This window comes from Danio rerio, chromosome 16 (genome assembly GCF_052040795.2).
Source record: "Danio rerio strain M-AB ecotype USA chromosome 16, GRCz13ab, whole genome shotgun sequence".
Classification (NCBI taxonomy): Eukaryota; Metazoa; Chordata; class Actinopteri; order Cypriniformes; family Danionidae; genus Danio; species Danio rerio.
Genome location: NC_141036.1, coordinates 7341100 through 7364000, shown reverse-complemented (window position 1 = coordinate 7364000; position 22901 = coordinate 7341100). Strand labels below are relative to the sequence as shown.

The 22901-nt window shown below is 36.9% G+C and overlaps 1 protein-coding gene across 6 annotated transcripts in view; it reads right to left on the bottom strand.

Annotated features, from left to right (window-relative positions):
- The window catches only part of bbs9 (Bardet-Biedl syndrome 9), a 186790-nt gene that overhangs the window by 68830 nt on the left and 95059 nt on the right, over positions 1-22901 (bottom strand). For all 6 annotated transcript variants that reach the window (XM_087286582.2, XM_087286577.2, XM_087286583.2 and 3 more), the window contains 3 exons: positions 20321-20503; positions 11606-11831; positions 2697-2816 (listed from right to left, as the gene is read on the bottom strand). In XM_087286582.2, the coding sequence (XP_087142708.1) occupies positions 2697-2816; positions 11606-11831; positions 20321-20503 (529 nt within the window). The remainder of the gene's footprint in view (positions 1-2696; positions 2817-11605; positions 11832-20320; positions 20504-22901) is intronic.

Sequence of the window (22901 nt, the reverse complement as noted above, 5' to 3'; positions counted from 1 at the left end):
GCTTGACAGCCCTGTGTATTTGCTGATCTGATGCGCTAAACATTAAGGAGAAGGTGTGAACTTTGTATTTGTGGTTAAAAAGATGAAAGACAGATGAAAGAGTGGCTTCTGTTTTAATTAACATCACAGAGACAATGTTTGAATCAGATTTCCTTCCTCACTCTCCGTTTAATAACTTCCTCTGTCTGAATCTTTGTATGCTGTTAAAAGTACAAGTTTAATAAGCTGTTAATGACAGAAGTGAGCTGCTGACTGAAGTACACGTCTGAGCAGAACCTCCTCCTCAAAGACAAAACACAACACGCAGCCAACCAATGAGCTTTCAGGAATTCTCACACATTTGAATCTGTCATGGAACTCTAGACATGCGAGATATCTGGTAAACAGAAAACTGTAACTAAAGTAACTACAAATTAATAGCTGAGGAATTCAAGATTTCTGCAAACTTCTTGCATGTTCTGCAACATTTAAACACGGCTCTGCTTTATTTTATTTAAGCTGCTTTATTTGTAAAACTTTTTTTAACAACTCTCAGGGGCAACACGGTGACTCAGTGGTTAGCATTGTCACCTCACAGCAAGAAGGTAGCTGTTTCGAGTCCTGGTTGGGTCAGTTGGCATTTCTGTGTGGAGTTTGCATGTTCTTCCCGTGTTCGCGTGGGTTTCCTCTGGTTTCCCCCACAGTCCAAACACATGCGGTACAGGTGAATTGAATGAACTAAATTGGCCGTAGCGTATAAGTGTGAATGAGTGTGTATCGGTGTTTTCCAGAGCTAGGTTGTGGCTAGAAAGTCATCTGCTGCATAAAAAATATGCTGGAATAGTTGGCGGTTCATTCTGCTGTGGTGACCTCTGATAAATCAGAGACTAAGCTGAAGGAAAATGAATGAATGACTGAAAATGTGCATTATTTGTCAGTGTTATTGTAATTTTAAGATTCCTAATTTAAGAATTTCTCAATGTTACATTCTGTTTTTGGGAATTGTGCACATTTGTTGAAGTAAAACCATAAACAAGTTGTATTTCAAATTTAAATCAAGCACTTTCAAGGACCTGTGTTTGTTTTTAAGTACTTTCCAGGCCTTGAATCCACATCTGAAAGTCAAGAACTTTCAAGAAGTGTGGGAACTCTTTATTTGGACTTGTTTCTACTGTATGTGTTTATTTTTGAGAAGTTTTTAAATTATTTCTAAGAGGAGCATGTGATATGATTGATCGCGGCTGGTTTCTCATCCGTAATCAGCAATAATCCAATCAGATTGATCCAAGCCTACAATAAACAAATGGATTTAACCCTACTGCCTAATCTTCGTTTTGGAAGAATCCCCCTTCCACCCCAGCTCCTCCTTTTCCTCCTTTACCAGGGGGAGCTTTTGAGACTTGCCTGATCTTGGACCCACTAACATGCTTATTGTCCTCGCGGGAGCCCTGAGCTCAATTATCTCCGAGCTCAGGGTTTTCTCCCAGGACAGCATGCCAAACCTGCTGATAGGGTCAAGCAAATATTTAAGTGTGAACTCTTGAAAATCTATAAAACAAAAACCACACACAATTCACTGCCATAATATGAATCACCAAGGACCACGGATTCAGCTAAAAATCAGCTCAGAAATTAACTGTGGGGGAGTAGATGAACAGGAAATTACAATTTTGGGGTGAACTATTCCTTTAAGGTGCCTTTCAGTCAGAAAATCCTGTTAGACATAGCATTAAAACCCCTCATGGACTTAAAAATTCCAGAGCAGCACATCATGTGCTTAAACAGTTTAAAGCAATTACGCAAAACTATTCAATAATTACTACAGATTTCACACATTCCAGTATTAATGGGGTTTTTAGTCTTACTAGAGGTCCCATTTTTTGCTTTAGCTTAATTACTGTAAACTGGATTTTCCAATTTAGTGTACGGGAGAGTAATGGTAGATTGTTTTCCATTGTATTCATGTAACACATCTCCTGAGCGTAATTTAGTTCATTAAGAATGTGTGAATGTATTGCACAACTGAAAGCATGCGCCGAGACGTGCTGAAACGTGGTCATATGAACACAACAACACATGCGTAACAGTTTGTCCACTCATACTGATGAAGACAAAATGTTTTGCCTTCCTGTGATTTTTTTTCTTTTTCAAATATTTTCCAAATGATGTTAAACAGAGCAAAGAATTTTTCATAGTATTTCCTAGGATATTTTTTCTTCTGGAGAAAGTCTTATTTGTTTTATTTTGGCAATAATAAAAGCTCTAACTGAATGTTAAAACAGCTATCATAACATTATTTAACAATATGAGGCTCTTTTGGATTGTCGGAAGCTGTAGAAATTAAAAATGTAAAACAGGACCATTGTTTTTGTTTACATGCCCCAAAATGTTCTATACAATGACTTGCAAAATTACCCTAATTAAACTAGTTGCGCTTTTAAACGTCACTCTAGATACTACAGTAGGATCTTGAAAAATATATAGTTAAATAAGTATCAACATGGCAAAGATAAAATTAATCAGTTAATAGAAATGAGCAATAAAAACTGCTTATAAATGTATTGATAAACATCTTCTTTCCCTTATACAGAAATTGGGGTAAAAAAATAAACAAGGGGCTAATAATTCAGGAGGACTTAACATTTACTAGTTCCAATCTTGTTAACTGAGCGCCGGAGTGTAGGTTTCTGAGGTGTTAGCATGGTCGTTTGTCTTACCTGATTTGCTCTTGACCCTCTTGGATGACTGTTTCTTCTTAATATACTTTGCGGCGTCCTGTTGCAGAGGTGCTTCCTCATCCTGCTCAATTATTGGCTCAGGGATGGTCTCACAAGCAGCTGCAGAACAACATACAAAAACTTAGCATTAATACGAATACTGTAGTTAATATAATTTGGTATTCCACTTTATAGTTAGTTGAATCCCATATTATTCAAATATTATTATAATGTCAATGTTGTGATATATAATTAATTAGGGCACCAATTATGAAAATCATCTTTTGAAAGCTGTTTGGACAGAGCTGTGTGTACCTACAGTGTGTCCACAGTCATATTGGAGTGATAAATGCACAAAAGTTTTTTTTTTTATGTCCTGACTTTAAAGTAGGATCCAAAACCCATCCATTTTGATGCCCACTGCAACATGATGTTGGAGAGCGGTCTCCCCACCCACCGAATTGATTGACAGAGTGTGTGTGTGTGTGTGTGTGTGTGTGTGTGTGTGTGTGTGTGTGTGTGTGTGTGTGTGTGTGTGTGTGTGTGTGTGTCCTAGTATGTGCATGAACTTTGTAACGACATTGTGTGTGACTCAATGTTGCAGAAAGGCTTGAATTAACTCCACAACAAATACATCAAATAATCATTGGGAAAGTTCTTACTGTAGTATTTTTCACAGACGCTACATGAGATCTGCTTCCTTCATGTCTGTACTGTTTATCTGACGCAGCAGGAGACGGAGACACTCTAACAGGCACGTGGGAACGGTGGGCAGGGAGAACTAGCTCATTTGCATTGAACGCACAGGCAACAAAAACAGCTACAAGGTGCTGAGAGCTGAATATATAAGGTATAATAAGCAATCTTATGGGTGTTTTGAGCTGAAACTTTACAGACACATTCTGGAGACACAAAACACTTATTTTAAATTATTTTAAAAAGGGGTAAAATAGGTGCCCATTAAAATAAAAAGTTACAATTATTTAATGGACCAGAAAAGTAGGGATTTCTAAATTTACTTTTACTTGTATTTCATTGCAGACAGTAAAACAAATATTATTTAATGTGTTTCTCATGATTTTTGTTTTTCTAAATTAACATATATTGCAATTTTGGTTGTTGCAACACATTTCAAAAAAAGTTGGAACAGTAAAGCATTTACCACTTTGTAATGTTGTCATTCTTTTTCACAGCACTTAAAATACGTTTAGAGACTGAATACATCAAGTGATGAAGGGTTTCAGGTGCCATTCTTCCTCCAAACAAGTCTTAAAGTAAACAACGGTGCGGGGTCTACATTGTCGCATTTTGACCTTCAAAATGCGCCCCACATTCTACATTGGAAACAGGTCAGGACTGCAGGCAGGCCAGTCAAATACACTTGTTTCCTCCTAAAGACTAGATCTTGGATGCTGCTTTTGTACCAAATCATAATTAGAATCACCTGTTGGCATCACCTGTTTCTAATCACATCATCATTTAACCAATTTACCTGATTACTAGCCCTAAACTGCTCGCGTCCCATTTATTTTTGGAATGCATTGCAGGTCCGAATGACAGGAAAAGATGTTTATTTAAAAATGACATGAAGCTGACCAGACAAACATGAAATATTTTGTCTGCATATTGTCTGCAATGAAATACAGGTCAAAGTAAATTTAGAAAGCAATACTTTTTTTTTTTTTTTTTTTTTGCGTTTTTCCATACTGTCCCAACTTTGTCTGATTTGGGGTTATACATAGAAAATAGAAGGGAACCAAGAACAGATCCTAAGGTACTCCAGTGAGCAGATGATACAATTTGGATACCTTCATAAGAATATATGAGCTTTGGATACATTCTGCAAACTGAACGGCTGTGTTACCAAATCTATGAGCCACAAACATTGCTCGGAACTGAAAAGCACTATTTACACAGTTAATAAAACATAACACTGTAGTAAAAACTTAAACTGTCCTCTTTCCCAAATTTCCGCAAACTGTTGGCATGTCAGAGTGCACCTGCTGGACTCCATCAGACACTTTTGACACTCAGTGCTGAAGATCAGCCAGAATTTAGAGCTTTGAAGGGACTGAATCAGCCTCTTATACAGTACGTGGCCCTGTCCAGCTTCACAATTGTTTCTTTTTTCACACTGCATATCCCAAATAAACAAATCCAGTGTGACTGCTGACTTTCCTCAGGCAAGATTATCGTAATCCTCCTCTAATATTTACACAGGCTGTTCATCTAGGAGTGATATTTCAGATCAGAGACGGAGGTCTAATAACACAGGTATCTGTGCAGTTGAACTGTGCTCCACACATAACTTGTAATGTTTCCACATGTTACAAAAACAAAACCTGATCTCTGCCGACAAGTCTCTCAATAGCGTGTGGTATCAGGCTGTCACCGACTGAGGTTTCATTTATTGTTTCAGTTCTTGAGAGGTGGAAAACACATTAAAGTGGACTTAGAGTCCGTTCACACAACATGATTTTCAGGTCTGAAAACACAAAATGTACTGCACTGGCCTTTTGGTTGACTTTAGAAAAAAGCAGTGCACTGCACTTTTATGTTGTTACATAAGCTTGTGTATATGGACAACACAAATGTTTACGAGTATATCAAGTTTACTTTTTCAACTTCAAGTGATATGGTTAAAACACGAGGCACATAAACAACACACAAAATGCTCAGTGCCATTAGAAAACAACGTTTTCTGACTGAACTAAAACTCTGTCATTTAAAAGTGTATATTTTATTCTAACATGGTCATTTCTGTACAATTACGAGACAAAGAGTTTTAAGTATTTCTACCTTGAATTGTCAGATTCGCTGCATACATGTCAGCATGTGATGCTTCATCCTGTGCTTTTGCATACACATTACCTGACAAAAGCCTTATCACCAATCCAAGTTTTAACTTCACTTCTATTTGATCATTTGGTCTCACCTGTCCAACTTCTCGTTGACGCAAATTTTTAATCAGCCAATGCCTAATACATTTAGGCATGTAAACATGGTCAAGACGATCTGCTGCAGTTCAAACCAAGCATCAGAATGGGGAAGAAAGGTGATTTAAGTGACTTTGAACGTGGCATGGTTGTTGGTGTAAGATGGGCTGGTCTGAGTATTTCAGAAACTGCTGATCTACTGGGATTTTCACGCACAACTATCTCTATCTAGGGTTTACACAGAATGGTCAGGAAAAAAAGAAAATATCCAGTTCTGTGGGCCAAATACTTTGTTGATTTCAGAGGTCAGAGGAGAATGGCCAGACTGGTTCCAGCTGATAGAAAGGCAACAGTAACTCAAATAACCACTCGTTACAAACGAGGTCTGCAGAAGAGACATGTCATGAAGGAGTTCACTGTACTCAAATGGCCTCCACAGTCACCAGAACTCAATCCAATAGAGCACCTTTTGGATGTGGTGGAATGGAAGATTTGCATCATGGATGTGCAGCCGACAAATCTGCAGCAACTGCATGATGCAATCAGGTATATATGGACCAAAATCTCTGAGGAATATTTGAATTACCTTGTTAAATATATGCCACGAAGGATTGAGGCAGTTCAGAGGGCAATAGGGGGTCCTACCCGGTACCAGTAAGGTGTACCTAATAAAGTGGCCGGTGAGTGTGTGTATATACAGTATATAACGGCTAGATCAGTGTTTAATTATTTAACCGAATGGCAACAAAAAACCCAATAAACAACCCTTGTGGTGACTTAACTTCCAGAAGAGGTCAGGAAACTGTAGTGAGTGCTGAAAGCAGGTAAGACTATGTTAATGTGCAATGTTCCACAGCACTCAGCAGTTCTCTGCTAAAGTCTAACGTGTGACGCTCCTATCAACAACTAAGTTGCTGTTTCTCCTAGACGTTTCCACTTCACATTAACAGCATTTACAGCTGGTCATGGCCCCGGCAGCACAGAGACCTGCTGAAATGACTGGCTGTATTGCCGTCAATACAAATCAAAAAGAGTCCTAAGTCACTAAACAGATTTCTTTTTCCTTTTTACAGGAAGTTGTGGAATATTTAGTCAATTGCTAACTAAGAGGGGCTGCTTACATAAAATTGCATGCCGCATTTTAGCATTTTAAAAGGAACATGTTTCTTAAAACAATATTAAAATATTCATAATTATGTCATATTAAAATTGATTTTATAATTGAACACAATATTAAAATTACAAAAACAGAACAGAAAAAAGTGTTTCTTCTTCATTACAACATAATTTGTGAAACTCATTATCATCTATTACACATGCTTTAGCTGTGAAGACCACAGGGTTCTATTTGTGGCCCATTATATTTATATATATATATATATATATATATATATATATATATATATATATATATATATATATATATATATATATATATATATATATATATATATATATATATATATATATATTTATATATATATATATATATATATATATATATATATATATATATATATATATATATATATATATATATATATATATATATATATATAATTACTTTATCATATTTTGAGCATAATAATAATACAACAACGACTCAAAATAATACAATAAGACAGCTGCTAAAATAAGAAATCTTCATAGCCGGTAGATAGCTCTCTGCAACTCACACATCGTTTCACCAAGTTAAATTCAAGACTTTTTTAAGACATTTTTAAGACCATTTTAAATGCTGAAAAATTTTTCAAATGGCCCAGAAGGAACATTTTTATTTTATAAAAGAAAAAAATAATTAATAATAATAATAATTATTATATATATATATATATATATATATATATATATATATATATATATATATATATATATATATATATATATATATATATATATATATATATATAATAATTGTATACATTTAATAATACAATAATTTTTGACCACACTTCTTATTATTGTTTATTTATTTGTTTGCTGGAAATTAAACTGAATTTAGAAATAGTTTTGAAACAAACTAACAAACTTGCACTTAAACTAAATTAAATATGCAGGCTAATGGATGCCTTCAGGGGAGTGAGTTTCCACCATTTCCTGAATTCACCAAAGTAAAGGAGTAAGGAGTGAAGTAACGTAAAGGGAAAGTAAAGAGGCCAAATGGAGGAGGCTCGTTCTTTATCCTCGGGCTGCAGAGGGTCTGTTTAACTGTTTTCTTGCTAGTGAAGCAGTCAGTTTTTTCGCTTCTTCTTTTTTTCCACAAAGTCCGCCATGTAAAAAGCAAATGCGTCATGGCGCTACGCAACTGACTCTTAAAGGGAAAGTGAGATGAAGCTCTGATTGATTTAATGTATATTATGTTCAAAACACACTCATAACTCAGTAAGGTAATAAGCACAACCCTGTTAGACAGTGCACGAGGGCACTAACTGTATTTTTCCATCCTAAAAATAGCAAAAGTGGATTCGGAAACAGCCTTAATGCTTTTGCGCCATGCAGTTTAGATCATCTAGATCGTTAAAATAGAGTAATAGGTCGCTCCAGATAAGAATCGATGTCTGCTAAAAGGAAAAAAGCAACTTCTGATCACGTTGAGCATTTGATTTATAATATTGATTATGTAAAGAGTGAAAAGAAACCTTCCACAAAACTCCTTTTAAACAAATCTAAAAATATGGCTCCCTTTTTTAATCATCTTTCCACGAACGGAACTGTGACCTCTGATGGTACATTCATAAAAAAAATCTCAAGAACAGAAAAATGAAAGACCCTTTTGCTATGAGATCTCCGAATGTTGAAACATTAGCTCGGAGGCAGGTGCTCAGGGAGTGCAGCGTGATGTCATCACTTTAAGGCCAGGTCAGGTGAGGGAGAACAGGGAAGGCAGACAGGAAGACACAAATCAGGCCGATAAAACCGCCAGGCCACAAGTGTGCGTACGAGACGGTGTCAAGAGTTTGATTTTAAACGTGAAGGACTGGAGGAACATGTCCTGCAGCCATATTTCATCAGGCAAAAGCAATTTTCAGCAGGATTCTCCGAGATTAGTCGCTCATTCTCCTCCTCATGACTGGCAGTGGACCAAACGCTGTTCGCTCAGACATTCAGCCATCTGAGGGGAGGATAATATCTCCACACCCAGTGTCCAAACACCAGCGAGAGAGAGAGACGGTCCGAGACATCAGGGAGGACAGGCGTCTGATAGCACAATCCATAGAGTTAATCATTCACACATTCCACACGGATCTGTGGCGTTTTATGTGTCCTCTGAAGATTAAAGCTCTTCTTTCTATCCCTGCACGTCACATGAGTGTAACATGAGAATGTAAGCGGAGTCTTCACATGTAGTCTACTACCAAAAAGAGACACAAGTGCTGATTTTGACTTGATTTTCTTCAGGAAACATAATGGACAGGCATGCTTTGTTGACGTGTAGCTGTTATTTAATTAAAACTAAGCCGAAGAAACTTAAATTATAGTAAATAAATTAAAATTAATTTTAAATAAAATTTAGTTTGACTTGTAGTCGTCTATCTTTTTAAAAGTCAGTTATACAAAAGCTAAAATGTCGAAGAAATGAAAGTTTTCTCATCATTTACTTAAAGGTGCAGTAGGTGATCTGCCAGAATGCTAGGAGGTGTTGTGGCCCTTTAAAGGTAAAAAACAGTAGTTGCAGGGCTCGAAATTGTTTCAGTTGTTTTCGAAATTGTTTTCGAAAAGGGCTCATATGCCCCAGAAATTTTATCTATGCGACCTTAAAATATATTTGGGAGTATTTGTGCGAGTGCATAACATTGTTGTGTTTGACCAGTTTTTACTGCAAAATGTTCACCACATGCTCGGATTTGGGAGACATACACGCAGAATGCATCTTTGCACTTGAAACGCAGTGCTCAGGGATGGTTTAAAACAGTTGTCATGTCAACTTGCTGCAGTAAACAAAGCCAAGTCCGTAATGCTTGCCCCGCCTTTGCGCTCTTCTTATTGGCACACTGCTCTAGCACTGAAATATCAGCTGTCAATCACTCAGTCAGCGCCTTCTGGCTTGGGATGACAGGGAGAGCTACAACCGTGAAAATGTAAAGCGCTGAAGATGAGAATGAAGATAACACTGACAGATTTTGTTTGAGAAACCATGGCATCTAAAGTTACAAATAATGATACATCTTACTAGTGATCATGTGCTGAATGTTAATCCACCATCTACACTTTTCCAAGAGTGGATAAAAGACTTCCATTAGCTTCAAGTCCGCTATGAAAAGTCTGTGGGATGGAATTTTCAGGTAACTGTTTGCAACATCTAGCACGAGAGCTTCTGTTTAATCCTTCATATAATCGCCAGATGCTGTCCGCCATGCAAGTGGCAGCTATATGTAAAATGTAACACCACGTACACCATCGCAAACGTGATTGCATTGAGTAAACTAACATCGCTACTCATGAAAAGACCAGTATTTCTATAAACATGACGTATGCATATAATAAGGTGCAGTATATGTCAAAAGCATCAATGCAATATCAGACAGCACCCGTGAGAACAGCATAGTTAGGGCCTACTCACACTATGCCATCTGTACCGTGCCCAGGCCCGTTTCTCGGATCGTTTGAGAAGTGTGAGTGCGCTGAATCGGGCTCAAGCACGGTTCACTTGGCTGGCCCTGGCCCGGTTGAAAGAGGTGTGCCTGAGCGCGGTTCACTTTGGCTTTGGTGCGGTACGCTTGTGTGTGAGTGCAAAACGCGCCAAAGCCCGAAACTGAAAGCGAAACGTGACTTTTAAGGGACTGTTTCATATGGATTTATTAATCATTCTTACTGTTCAGTGAACGCAAACTGCCGTCGTTTATTTAAGACGCAAACTCCTCACTTAACGACAGCTGCGCGCCTTCTGCAGACCTCCTCATTCCTGCAGCACGAAAGCTTTATGATTGTTTATGAGCGCCAAAAGTGGCGGGTCTGTACGGCGAAATATCTGACTGCGTGTCCCCGCATCCCTAAGGACTGTTTGGCGAAATATTTGACGGCATATCAAACAACTGAAACGATATAACTAGAGAAATCTCCACTGTGCTGCTGAGTGAGAGAGCGCTTCTCACTGAACAGCCCAGCAGCGATGACGTAAGCGTGCCAAAGCCCGATTGTGGTGTGAGTGCGGGCCGTCGGGGGAGACGGGAGGGGGGACAAGCGTGCTTTGGCCCGGTTCGAGGCAAATGTACCTAGTGTGAGTACGGCCTTATATCATTACCAGATTTACTGATGTCAAGCAGTGCGTACAGGTCCGGTGAGCGCTCCGTGTATCTTTTAGTCACTCAGTTATTTTATAAAAATTTATTTTCTTGTGGTAACGGGATTTTTTTGAGACATATTGTCCTCACTCTTGCATATATATTTTTTTGCTTCTTAGTTTGATTACTGTTGATTTCAAATGCAATAAATATGTTTGTATAACACTTGTAGTAACGGTGCTCATAATTGGTGGGTGCGACTAAATTTTGGCTGATGCACCTACATTTTTAAAGTTAGAAGCACCGGTGCTACCAAGCAAAAGGGTTAATTTCGAGCCCTGAATTATTTTCATTAATTTATTTTTCCATTTTTTATGACAGACCAAATTTTGAAGGCAATGTGACTGACACAACATAAGGCCAAATTTATTTTTCAATGTGCGAAAGGTTTCTGTCTCAGTGTTGAATGAAGTTTACCCCTTCAAAACAAAATGCTGGGTTACACATAATTCCTTCAAGTAGTCCTAACACATATCGTTTAAGTTAACTTGATTGTACTTACAAATTTAAGTGGATTGAGCATTAAATAATTTAGTTGAATTAGAATTGTGTTGATTGAGCGCATTTTAAATAAGTAGTTTGAGCAAGCAACAAAAGCATATTGTGCCTAGTGAAGGCATTTAAACATATTGGCTTGAGGTTTTCAATAAAGATCCTCTTTTTTTGCATTGCAAACTGAGATGTTTCTAACCTGGCATCATGACAGCAGTAGGCACATTGGCCTCTGAGGAGAGAGAGAGACGGCCACCCTTGCCCAAGCGGTCACACAGCAGCATTATGTGTTTCTTCAGCCGGGACGTGTCTTTCGGGATGGTTAGCGGGCCCGTGCTCAAGCTGATAGCCTGATCCTTGGGGCTGCGTGACAGACACGTTTTTAAGAGGTGAGAGACGGCTGCATCCACGCTCTCTTCCCACCCCTGCAAAACACACAACATGTTCAATTGAATTCAAGTTTACTTGTGTAGCGCTTTTCACAATAATTACTCATTCAAAAGGTGCACATTAATGCATTACACTCAAAGCCAGAAGTGTTAAGGTTATTAGTCACCATACCTTTATTGGTTACTTATAACTTTAATAGCTAGTAACTAATTAGCTAATAGCCAGTATCAGCTAATAACTAATTAACTAGTAACTAATAGCTTTAAACAGGTAAGGTTATTATATAAACATAGTTAACCTGCAGTTATATATATATAATATACATATATATAATATATATATATATATATATATATATATACAGCTTCCCATTCAAAACATTCAGTCATTGTTGTTGTTGTTTTTAATAGCGGATTATAACTGAACCAAATGTATTAAAAGGTAAGTGAATTATAACAGCGCAAACTTTTCTGTAACTGTATAGTGCTGTGCGTTATTTGTTAAACCTTTTGAGGTTACGTGCTGACTGACTGACAGGTGCGTGAAGCATAAGGCCAGCAAACACGACGTAACTTTCAGTTAAGATGAACACAGTATCCATAATTATACTTTATTTATAGATAAAGGTCTATGGCTCTGCATATAATGACTTTATCTTGCTGGAGTTTATAGCCGTTTCACTTTACTTCAGGACGCATTAATGCCTCTCTGTAGGTCTACTGGAGACATTCATATATATTCCTAAAAAATTTAATAAATGTTGGAGACATACTTACTACACAAACAGCAGCGTTTATTTGAGAGAAAAAGATTGTTCAGACTCAGATAATAAATAAAACGAAAATAATTAACGATTTCTTGTGTGGCAAAGTAACAATTTATCCGTGGAGCGATATCAGTCCGTGGCTAAGGGGGTTAAGTACCACTGTTGTAGACTATTGTTAGGTGACTAATAATATTAAATAATAAAAAAATTAAAAACTGCTTTTATTCTAGCCGAAATAAAAGAAATAAGACTTTCTTAAGCAGAAAAAATATTATAGGAATTACTGTGAAAATTCCCTTGCTCTATTAAACATCATTTGGGAAATATTTAAAAAAGAAAAGAAAAGAAAAAAAACACAGGAAGGCTAAGTCTTTGATAGTCTTTGATATAAGGTCACAAGCCTCACAAAAAGAAGAATCAATAAGCTGAAACTGAATAAAAACGTTCCTGCTGGAGAAAATCTGGATCTGCAAGGAAGTGTGAAGTTTATGATTTCCACACTTTATTTCGCCGCTCTAACTAATGTCAAGAGTACAAAGCAACAGAACAAAATGTTTCAAACAAAATTCAAACTTTAATAGTAGCCTCTTATGTTTATACAAGTATATGTACCTTAGTCTTTTGCCTTATTTAGTTTTAATACTTTCGCATCTTTTGTTTTGTATCTGATGTTTTTATTCCCCGAGCCACAAACGCTCCCTCCCATCCACCATTTTTCTAGCCACATCTAAAACTTGATCTACATACAAACAAGCTATAAACTTTTAAGTGGAATTTCTGTGTGAGTACACACTTCTTTTTTTGCATGAGCTATCGAGTAGGTTTTGCCACATGCCTCATGGATGGAAAGTTACTCCCCATGAACAGAGATTTTTATGTGTGTGTGTGTGTGTGTGTGTGTGTGTACGTATGTGTGTGTGTACCGCAAAAAGTGCTTTTCTTAGTTCGAGTTTTTGGCATGTTTCTAGTGCAAATATCTAAAAATTCTTAAATCAAGAAGCATTTTCTGGAAAAGTAAAAAATATTGTCTTGTTTTCAGAAATATTATGTCAAAATAAGTGAGTTTTTCCATAAAGGTGCTGTATGTAAGCCTTTGACTCTTCTAAAGCATAAAAATACTACAATTTGTTTGCAGATATTTCAGAAACATGTTTAGTGAACATTCTTGTTTATCTGAAAAAGGCAATGCTATAGTCAGATATTCTGCGTTGAAAATAACTGTTTTGTGCCAGAACGCCTGTCTTTGTTTCGGTTCTTTTAACTCGCCCACTGCCAGTTTAGCCAATTAACTTTTTTAAACTTGGGGGCTCGTCCGGGATGGGAATGAGGTTTAGGGCTCATATACAAAGAATCATAGAGGGTTTCCGAACCGTCAGGGTTACATATGTTTTAATACATTTATAACGGCGTTCATGTTTTACCATCTTCCTTTTAAAAAAAAATCTATTATTTAAAACCCTGCTAAATTTCGTTATCTATCATACTTTCACATCTGTCAATGACACTCGAATAGCCTGTCAGAAAAATCTAGTTACTGGGAATGAGTTTTCTACAGTGACTGGTATTGTTTTTGTGTGTTTATTCATAGATGAATATGGCCACGGTGTGAATACACAGTACAGTTACGAGCTTATTGCCACACTATGAGCCCTATCATACACCCGGCGCAATGTGGCGCAAGACGCGGTGCAGTAGTCTTTTGGTAGTTTCAGCTTGGCGCAAGAGTCGTTTTGAGGCGTTGCGCTACGCTGTTTAAATAGCAAATGCATTAGCGCTCATTTGTGCATCCATAGGCGTTCTGGTCTAAAAAGGAAGGCGTTCTGAGGCGGACCACTGGCGCGTTGCTATTTTGAGAAACTATAATAGATTTTTCATTAGACCAAAACTAACCCGGTCTAAACTCCAGCGCAGAGTTGCGCCTCGCTTACGCACTGCTTAATACGCACAAGAGAGCAATAGGCAAATATCTTTACATATGAAAAAATTTAAATATTAAGGATATATTTAGGATATAATAAGAATAGATATAGGATATAAATATAAAGGATCAAAATATTACAAAACATATTATTTTCTAGCCTACATAAATATGAAAAACCACTGCTTTTATGTCTTCTTCATCTCGGGAGGCTTTTTCAGTTCATTCATAACAATTTGCTTTCGTATAATGTTATTATTATTAGCAGTATTATTTATTATATCCATATTTATATTTGTTTTATTAAAAACAAGCTTAGATTTGATCACCTGTCAGGTTTTAGACCATATGGGGCACAGCATGTGTTTTAGGATATAACTCTGTTATTATTAACTGTTGTTATTTCGTATAATAACTGTTATTATTATTCATTTATTCGTTTGCTGGAAATTAGAACTGAATTTAGAAATAGTTTTGAAACGAATATTTGCGCTTAACAAACGAAATTAATTATTTATAGACTAATTTATGTCTGTGCGTAAAGGTTTCCCTATCCAAGAGCAAACGTGAAAGTAGTTCCATTATCTCTCATTGTCACGCAGTAGATGCTCTGTTTAACAGTTTTCTGTTAAAAAACTGTCAACTGTTAACTGTTTGCTGGTGAAATGCTCATTTTTTCCACTTAGACTTACCTTCGTCCTGTAAATAGCGAATGCGCTCTTGGCGCGACGCAGCTGACTCTTAAAGGGAATGGGAGATGAGACTCTAATTGGTTTATTCTCAAAACACACCTATAACTCATTAAGAAAATGAACTCAACCCTTTTAGACTATGCTCCACAGCGCAAGGCAGATTTCAGGTCCTTAAATTTGCAAAAACGCATCGTGGCACGCCCTGAAAGCGTTTGCGCCATGCGTTTTGCGCTCTGCGCATGGACCGTCAAAATAGAGCCCTATATCGTTATGATAACATGATATCACTGCCTTCTGTGATTTCCTGAAGAAAAATAATGTCAAAATACCGAATAATACCAGATACCAAAAAAATAATTCTGAAATAACTACAGCAGTTGACGTTGTCGATCTCATATGAAGTAAGAGCTTGCGACAACATATGATGACGTGTGTTGGTGTTGTAGTGCTGTCCCATTTCTTAGGGGTAAATTTGAAGCCCTTCCCCTTCACACTCTGTTTCAAGGGCCAAGTGGAAGCGGTAAAGGTAAAAAAAAATTGAACTGGAATTCAATTTGGAGTCCAAATATCTAAACATTATTAAATCAAGAAGCATTTAAAATTGTGTCTTGTTTTAAGAAATAATGTGCCAAATTAAAGTGAGTCTTTCCTTAAAATCAGCTAAACAATCTGCCAATGGCGTAAGCAAAATAATCTTATGTCAAAAGGAAAAGCCAGATTATTTCACTTACCCCATTGGCAGATTATTCATCTTGTTTTAAGGAAAAACTAAATAATTTTGGAATATTATTTTTTAAAACAACACAATATATTTAGCTTGTCAAGAAAATGCTTCTTGATTTAAGAATTTTTAGATATTTGGACTAGAAACAAGACAAAAACTCTACATAAGAAACCCATTTTTTGCAGTGTGTCTCTGTGTGTGTGTGCACGTCTTTAAGTCTGGCCTGCAGCATCTCCAGCCCACTCTTTTTTGCCGTCGGGCAGGCTGGAGAGGCTCTCAGATGGGACGGGGTGTTGACAGGCAGGTGGAATGTAGGGGCGACAGTGTCTCCATACAGACAGCCCTTAATGAGATCTAATAGCAGGTAATCAGCCTTGTTACTCTGATGACAGGGACGAGCCCTTTATTGACTGCAGGAGATAAAGGAGAAGCAGAGGCACAGAAAGAGGAAGACATTGATAAATCAGATAAAAGTCTCCAATGAAGGAAATTAGCGGATTACACCAGCCTGAGTAATAAAAGACGCTCGTGACTGCTGTGTATTTTGGCAAACGCACTCTCTAGCAATTACTGACAGAGATATCTAAATAGCGTCCTGCTGAACCTTCTCCAAATAAAAGAGTATTTTCTCATGTGCAGCCAGCTGAAGTCATTTAGCCCTCCTGTGAATTTCTTTTCAATTTTTTTCCCAAATTAGAGCAAGGAATTTTTCAGTAATTCTGATAATATTTTTTCTTCTGGAGACAGTCTTATTTGTTTTATTTCAGCAGTTTTTATTTAAAAAAACAACATTTTAAGGCCAATAATATTAGCCCTCTTAAGCAATTTTTTGATTGTCTACAGAACAAACCATTGTTATACAATGATTTGTCTAAGTAATTACCCTAAATAACCAAGTCAAATGTCTCCTTAAGCTGAATACTGGTATCTTGAAAATATCTAGTAAAATATTACTTACTGTCATCACAGCAAAGATAAGATAAATCAGTCATTAGAAATGAGTTATTAAAACTATTATGTTTAGAAAAATCTTCTCTCCATTAAACAGAAATTGGGAAAACAATAAAGAGGGGGGGCTAATAATTTAGGAGGTCTAATGGGGTATATGCCGAAGCATGCTAATAGGACTTTTAATTTGTCAGTAACCTGGGTTAAGCGCTTCCGGTGAATTGAATGCCAATACAAAATCCAGTGCATTTAAGGTCTGTTTTCTTTTAAAAACAGCGATCTCCACTAGCTGAGTGATATCCGATTTAAAGTGGGTCTCAGATTGTACAAGAAGCACTGCATTAAATTACATTTCCCCCGCCATATCTTTATAATGTGAGCATTTATTTTACCCCATTATATTCAATGGAGCTTCTGCGTTAGCCTGCCGATTCTGACGGGCGCGTGCAAGTAAACAGCTTTTTGTCTCGTTTTACGCTTGAGCAACTAAATAAATGCTAAAGTTTATTTAACTGAATGTATTTTAATGACATTACAACATCGATGCTGTATAAGGAACCGTATAAAATGGTAAAAAGTTCACAATAACAGGTCACCGGAAGTGTATCAGCATGGGAACTGCACTAGCTCGGCATATACCTGTGGTTATCAGGGGTTGGTTCTGTGGACGACTGCATCCATACATCTCTGCAATGACTCAAATCACTTATTAATAGAGTCATCTGGAATAGCAAAGAAAGTGTTCTTGCAGGACTCCCAGAGTTCATCAAGATTCTCTGGATTCATCCTTAATGCCTCCTCCTTCATCTTCATCCCTGACATGCTCAACAATGTTCATGTCTGGTGACTGGGCTGGGCATTCCTGGAGCACCTTGACCTTTTATGCTTTCAGGAACTTTGATGTTGAGAATTTGCCCTCTCCTGTGGTTTGTAATGTAATGGGCAGCACAAATGTCTTGATACCTCAGGCTGTTGATGTTGCCATCCACTCTGGAGATCTCTCACACGCCCCCATGCTGAATGTAACCCCAAACCATGATTTTTCCTTTACCATACTTGACTTATTTCTATGAATCTTGAGTCCATGCAGGTTCCAATAGGTCTCCTGCAGTATTTGTGATGATTGGGAAGCAGTTCAACAGATGATTCATCTAAAAAAAAAAAAATTGACCTTCTGCCACTTTTCCAAATGATCAACTTGATGTTATTAGTTGTTGCTTTTACAACTGGGATTGACGACAAGACTAGGTAGTCAGGTAGTGTGTGTGTTTGTGTGTATACAGAGACAGATGAATTGTGTAGATCTTGCTCAAAAAGTTTAATTGAGCTAACGTAATACTTATTTATTTATTTATTTATTTATTTATATAGTTCACAGAGAGGTCACACATTAAAAATCATTAAGTTATCTGGGTTTTTTTTTTTTTATCTCTGAAGGGATACCTGAGGATCTATTTATAGTATTAAACATTAAGTATAGTAGTATGGAACAATTTTGACAAATATTATTCTGTGAATCAATAACATTAAACCAATTTTTTTTTTATTTAATATTGTTAGTTTTTGGTTCATTGTTTTAATATGCTGTAAAAGATATCCGTAAATGAGCTGTTTTCCGTATTTTGTGATTCATGTTTTAATTTTCCCTTTAATTTACCTTTTTGAATTGCATTATGGGTGCTTGTTCTTTTTTTAACCTGGAAAAGTTCGAAAAAGTGACTTTCGTTAACATTTTTTAGTCATTTAAAGTGATATATTGTCCGGGTTGGGTTATATATATCGGTACAAAAACCTTGTAATATACTGAATTATTTCTTAATATATTATTTCTTATACGTTATATTATTTCAAACTACAAAAATCTCACTAAAAGTCACCTAGTTAAACTGTAGAGTTGAATTTGCAACATTAAAAGTCAACAGAGCAGAGATCAACATCCCTTAATGCAATTCACAACCATAAATAAACGGAAAACACTTGTGAATCAGTAATCAAAAGCAAAATACTTGAAAAAATAATTTTAGGCTGATTTTACATCACTGGTTTTTCAACAATTACTGAGCAAATACAATTCATTATATAATTAAAGAAGAAATAAACAGCATGCATCATGGATACTGAGAAAGGGGGCCCAAAACACATTTTGCATTTGGTCCAAGAATCTGGGGTAGACCCCAGACTATATACAGTGCATCCGGAAAGTATTGATAGCACATCACTTTTTCCACATTTTTTATGTTACAGTCTTATTCCAAAATAGATTAAAGTCATTTATTTACTCAAAATTCTACACACAATACCCCATAATGACAATGTGAAAAAAGTTTTTGGAAATTGTTGCAAATTTATTAAAAATAAAAAGCCTGAAAAATCACATGTGCATCAGTATTCACAGCCTTTGCTCAATACTTTGTTGATGCACCTTTGGCAGCAATTGCAGCCTCAATTCATTTTGAATATGATGCCACAAGCTTGGCACACCTGTCTTTGGGAATGTTTGCCCATTCCTCTTTGCAGTACCTCTCAAGCTCTATCAGGTTGGATGAGAAGCGACGGTGTACAGCCATTTTCAGATCTCTCCAGAGATGTTCAATAGGATTTAGTTCTGGGCTCTGGCTGGGCCACTCAAGGATATTCACCCAGTTGTTGTGAAGCCACTCCATTTATATTTCGGTGGTGGGCTTTAAGTCATTGTCCTGCTGGAAGATGAACTGTCGCCTCAGGCTGAGGTTAAGAGCACTCTGAAGCAGGTTTTCATTCAGGATGTCTCTGTACATTGCTGCATTCATCTTTCCCTCTATCCTGACCAGTCCTCCAGCTCCTGCTGCTGAAAAACTTGGTGGTATTAACCTGATGATAAGCGGTGTCTGTTTTTTTTTTCCAATCGTAACGCCTGGCATTCACTCCAAAGAGTTCAATTTTAGTCTCATCAGACCAGAGAGACCATGTTTCTTATGGTCTGAGAGTCATTCAGATGTCCTTTGGCAAATTCCAGGCGGGGAGTGGCTTCCGTCTGGACACTTTACCATACAGGCCTGATTGGTGGATTGCTGCACAGATGGTTGTCCTTCTGTAAGGCTCTCCTCTCTCCACAGAAGAACGCTGGAGTTCAGACAGAGTGACCATCGGGTTATTGATCACCTCTCTGACTCAACAGAATGTACCTGACCTCAATTTAGAGCTTCACGGCAAAGGCTGTGAAAATTTATGTACATGTGATTTAACAGGTTTTTTATTTTTAATAAATTTGAAAAAAAAAAAAAAACGTCATTATGGGGTGTTGTGTGTAGAATTTTGAGGAAATAAATTCATTTAATCCATTTTGGAATAAAGCTGTAACATAAAAAAATGTGGAAAAAGGGAAGTGCTATGAATACTTTCCACATGCACTGTACACTCTTAAAACAGATTCTCCACGACATCCAGACACTAGTGTCTAATGTCAGGTTTGTGTACATATGTGTGTGTTCTCTCACAAGCTGCGGTGTGTCCTGCAGCAGTGGCAGGAGGGTGGCCTCCAGGATGGTGGTCTGCTCGGAGTTCAGCCCCTGCCACAGAGACAGCAGCAGGATGAGGAGGTGAGTCGCGCTCCGTAAACGTGCAAACGCCTGGATCAAACGCTCACGGTTGTCCTCTGCTGCGTCTGCTAATGCTAGAACCTGAAAGAGACAAATACAGGGATGTCCAAGAGTGAAGTGAACAACCAGATGACATATTTTATATATTATAGCAACATGACTATATTCTTACAAGTATTAAAATTGACTAATTATCCTGGTAGCAAAGTTATTAATTTCTATATTTGTCAAAAGAGGACAAGCTCAAAAAGTTTCAGTCCCCATTTACACCTGTTTGCATCGTCCAATTAATACACATTGATATACACTCACAGGCCACTTTATTATGTATATCCCATGTTCAAAGTCCCTTAAATCATCTTTCTTCCCCATTCTGATGCTCGGTTTGAACTGCAGCAGATCGTCTTGATCATGTCAACATGCCTAAATGCACTGAGTTGCTGCCATGTGATTGGCTGATTAGAAAATTGCATTACGAGCAGTCGGATAGGTGTACCTAATAAAGTGGCCGGTGAGTGTATATGATATATATACTGTATATAGTCACATTTTGGTCTTGGTGTGGGGTAGACTGAGCCATTAGTGTGATGTTTAAAGTCATTTTATTGCAAGGTTCAATGAAAATAAGGAAATAAGGGCTACTAAAAGAGCTAAATTGCTCATTATAAACCAAGTAAGGCAAATGGCTAAAAATAAAAAGGTTTGAAAACACACAGCGCTCCACGATATCAGAAGATGGCGAAACAGTTTAACAATAGTGCTACTTACAGACACTCATTAAAAATAAATAAATCTTGAGTTCAGCCCGACACATCTTATTGACGGATTTACGCACATTGAGCCCAGAACTCACCTGTACAGTCAATCACGTTTTGCCTGAAAGCTCACACCACAGACCACAGAAAACACAAGGAAGCAGTGTTTGCCAGAGACATCTGCTTTTAAAGATCAGTGTGTATTGATAAAAAGGTCTGAACAGCCAATCTAAATAAGACTTTCAGTGAAGGAGCTTTTGTGAGTAAAAGTACAAGAGTTGATTGATGCCAGCTGAGCAAAAACAAAAGCACATTTAACACTGGAGAAAGAAAAGAGAGTGAGAGATGGAGGAACACTTTCTCACCCGCTGCACAAACTATCAGCACATCAGAGAAACATTCTACACCAAACTACAGAACATTTACCCACAATTCACTGAGTTAGACAATAAAACAGAGCTTCAATATTTACTAGGGGAAAAAAATGACTTTGTCCTTCTAGCGGCCCAATACATTAATGCCTGTTCCAAAAAGAGAGAGCAGACCAATAAAAACATCAGTGATGCGCCTGCAAAAACACACACACACACACACAAACACACACGTTTGTTTTTGTGAAAAGTGGGGACATTACATAGGTTTCCATTTATTTTATACTGTCCATACCGTATATTGTATTGCCCTCACCCCACCCCACCCCTAAACCCAACCATCACAGGAGACTGTGTGCAGCTTTACTCTCTGATTAAACTCATTCTGTAGGATTCATAAGGATTTTGAGAAATGAGGACGTCACCAATGTCCTCATATTTCACCTCCTTTTTGTAACACCTGTGTCATACCCATGTCATTATACAGATTTGTTTCCAGATAAGTCACAAAAACACGCAAACACACACACATGCACGCAAACACACACACACACACACACACACACAAACACATACACACACACCTAGATGATTATAAATGAATCATTGTAAATATACTGATTATTATTGTTTTTATTACTGTTTTATCCTAAAATGTTGATTGTTAAATGTACAGTCTATTCTGATCTACTTTTGTATTGATTTGTATGAATATGTTGAATAATAATATACTATATTGAATATTAATGTGATATATTGAATAATATGATATATTGTTGATATTTTATTTAATTATTATATATAAATATATTTTTTTATTTTACTACAACTATTTAATGTGTGTATGTTTTATATATATATATATATATATATGTATGTTACTTTTAATGTAAATTTTATAACTGATTTGGTAATACATTTGTAACATTTGTTATGCCAATAAAGCAATTATTGAATTGAATTGAATTGAATTGAGAGAGAGAGAGAGAGAGAGAGAGAGAGAGAGAAAGAGAGAGAGAGAGAGAGAGAGAGAGAGAGAGAGAGAGAGAGAGAGAGAGAGAGAGAGACTACTGCATGATGGAGAGAAAGTCTGGAATAAGCAAAGAAAACCTTAAGAAAAGATTGAAGTGTGTCAGTAGCTATGTTTCTATAGACCTATTTTATCATACTGCAGAGACGGGTGTCTCCTTGGATGAGCTCAATTTTATTGAGGGAAGGATTTCTATCCAAAAAATTTGTTTAGCACCAACTAAAAAAACAACAACTATTTACACAATAAAATGCAACTGAGTTAGTCCAATATGATTATATATATATATATATATATATATATATATATATATATATATATAT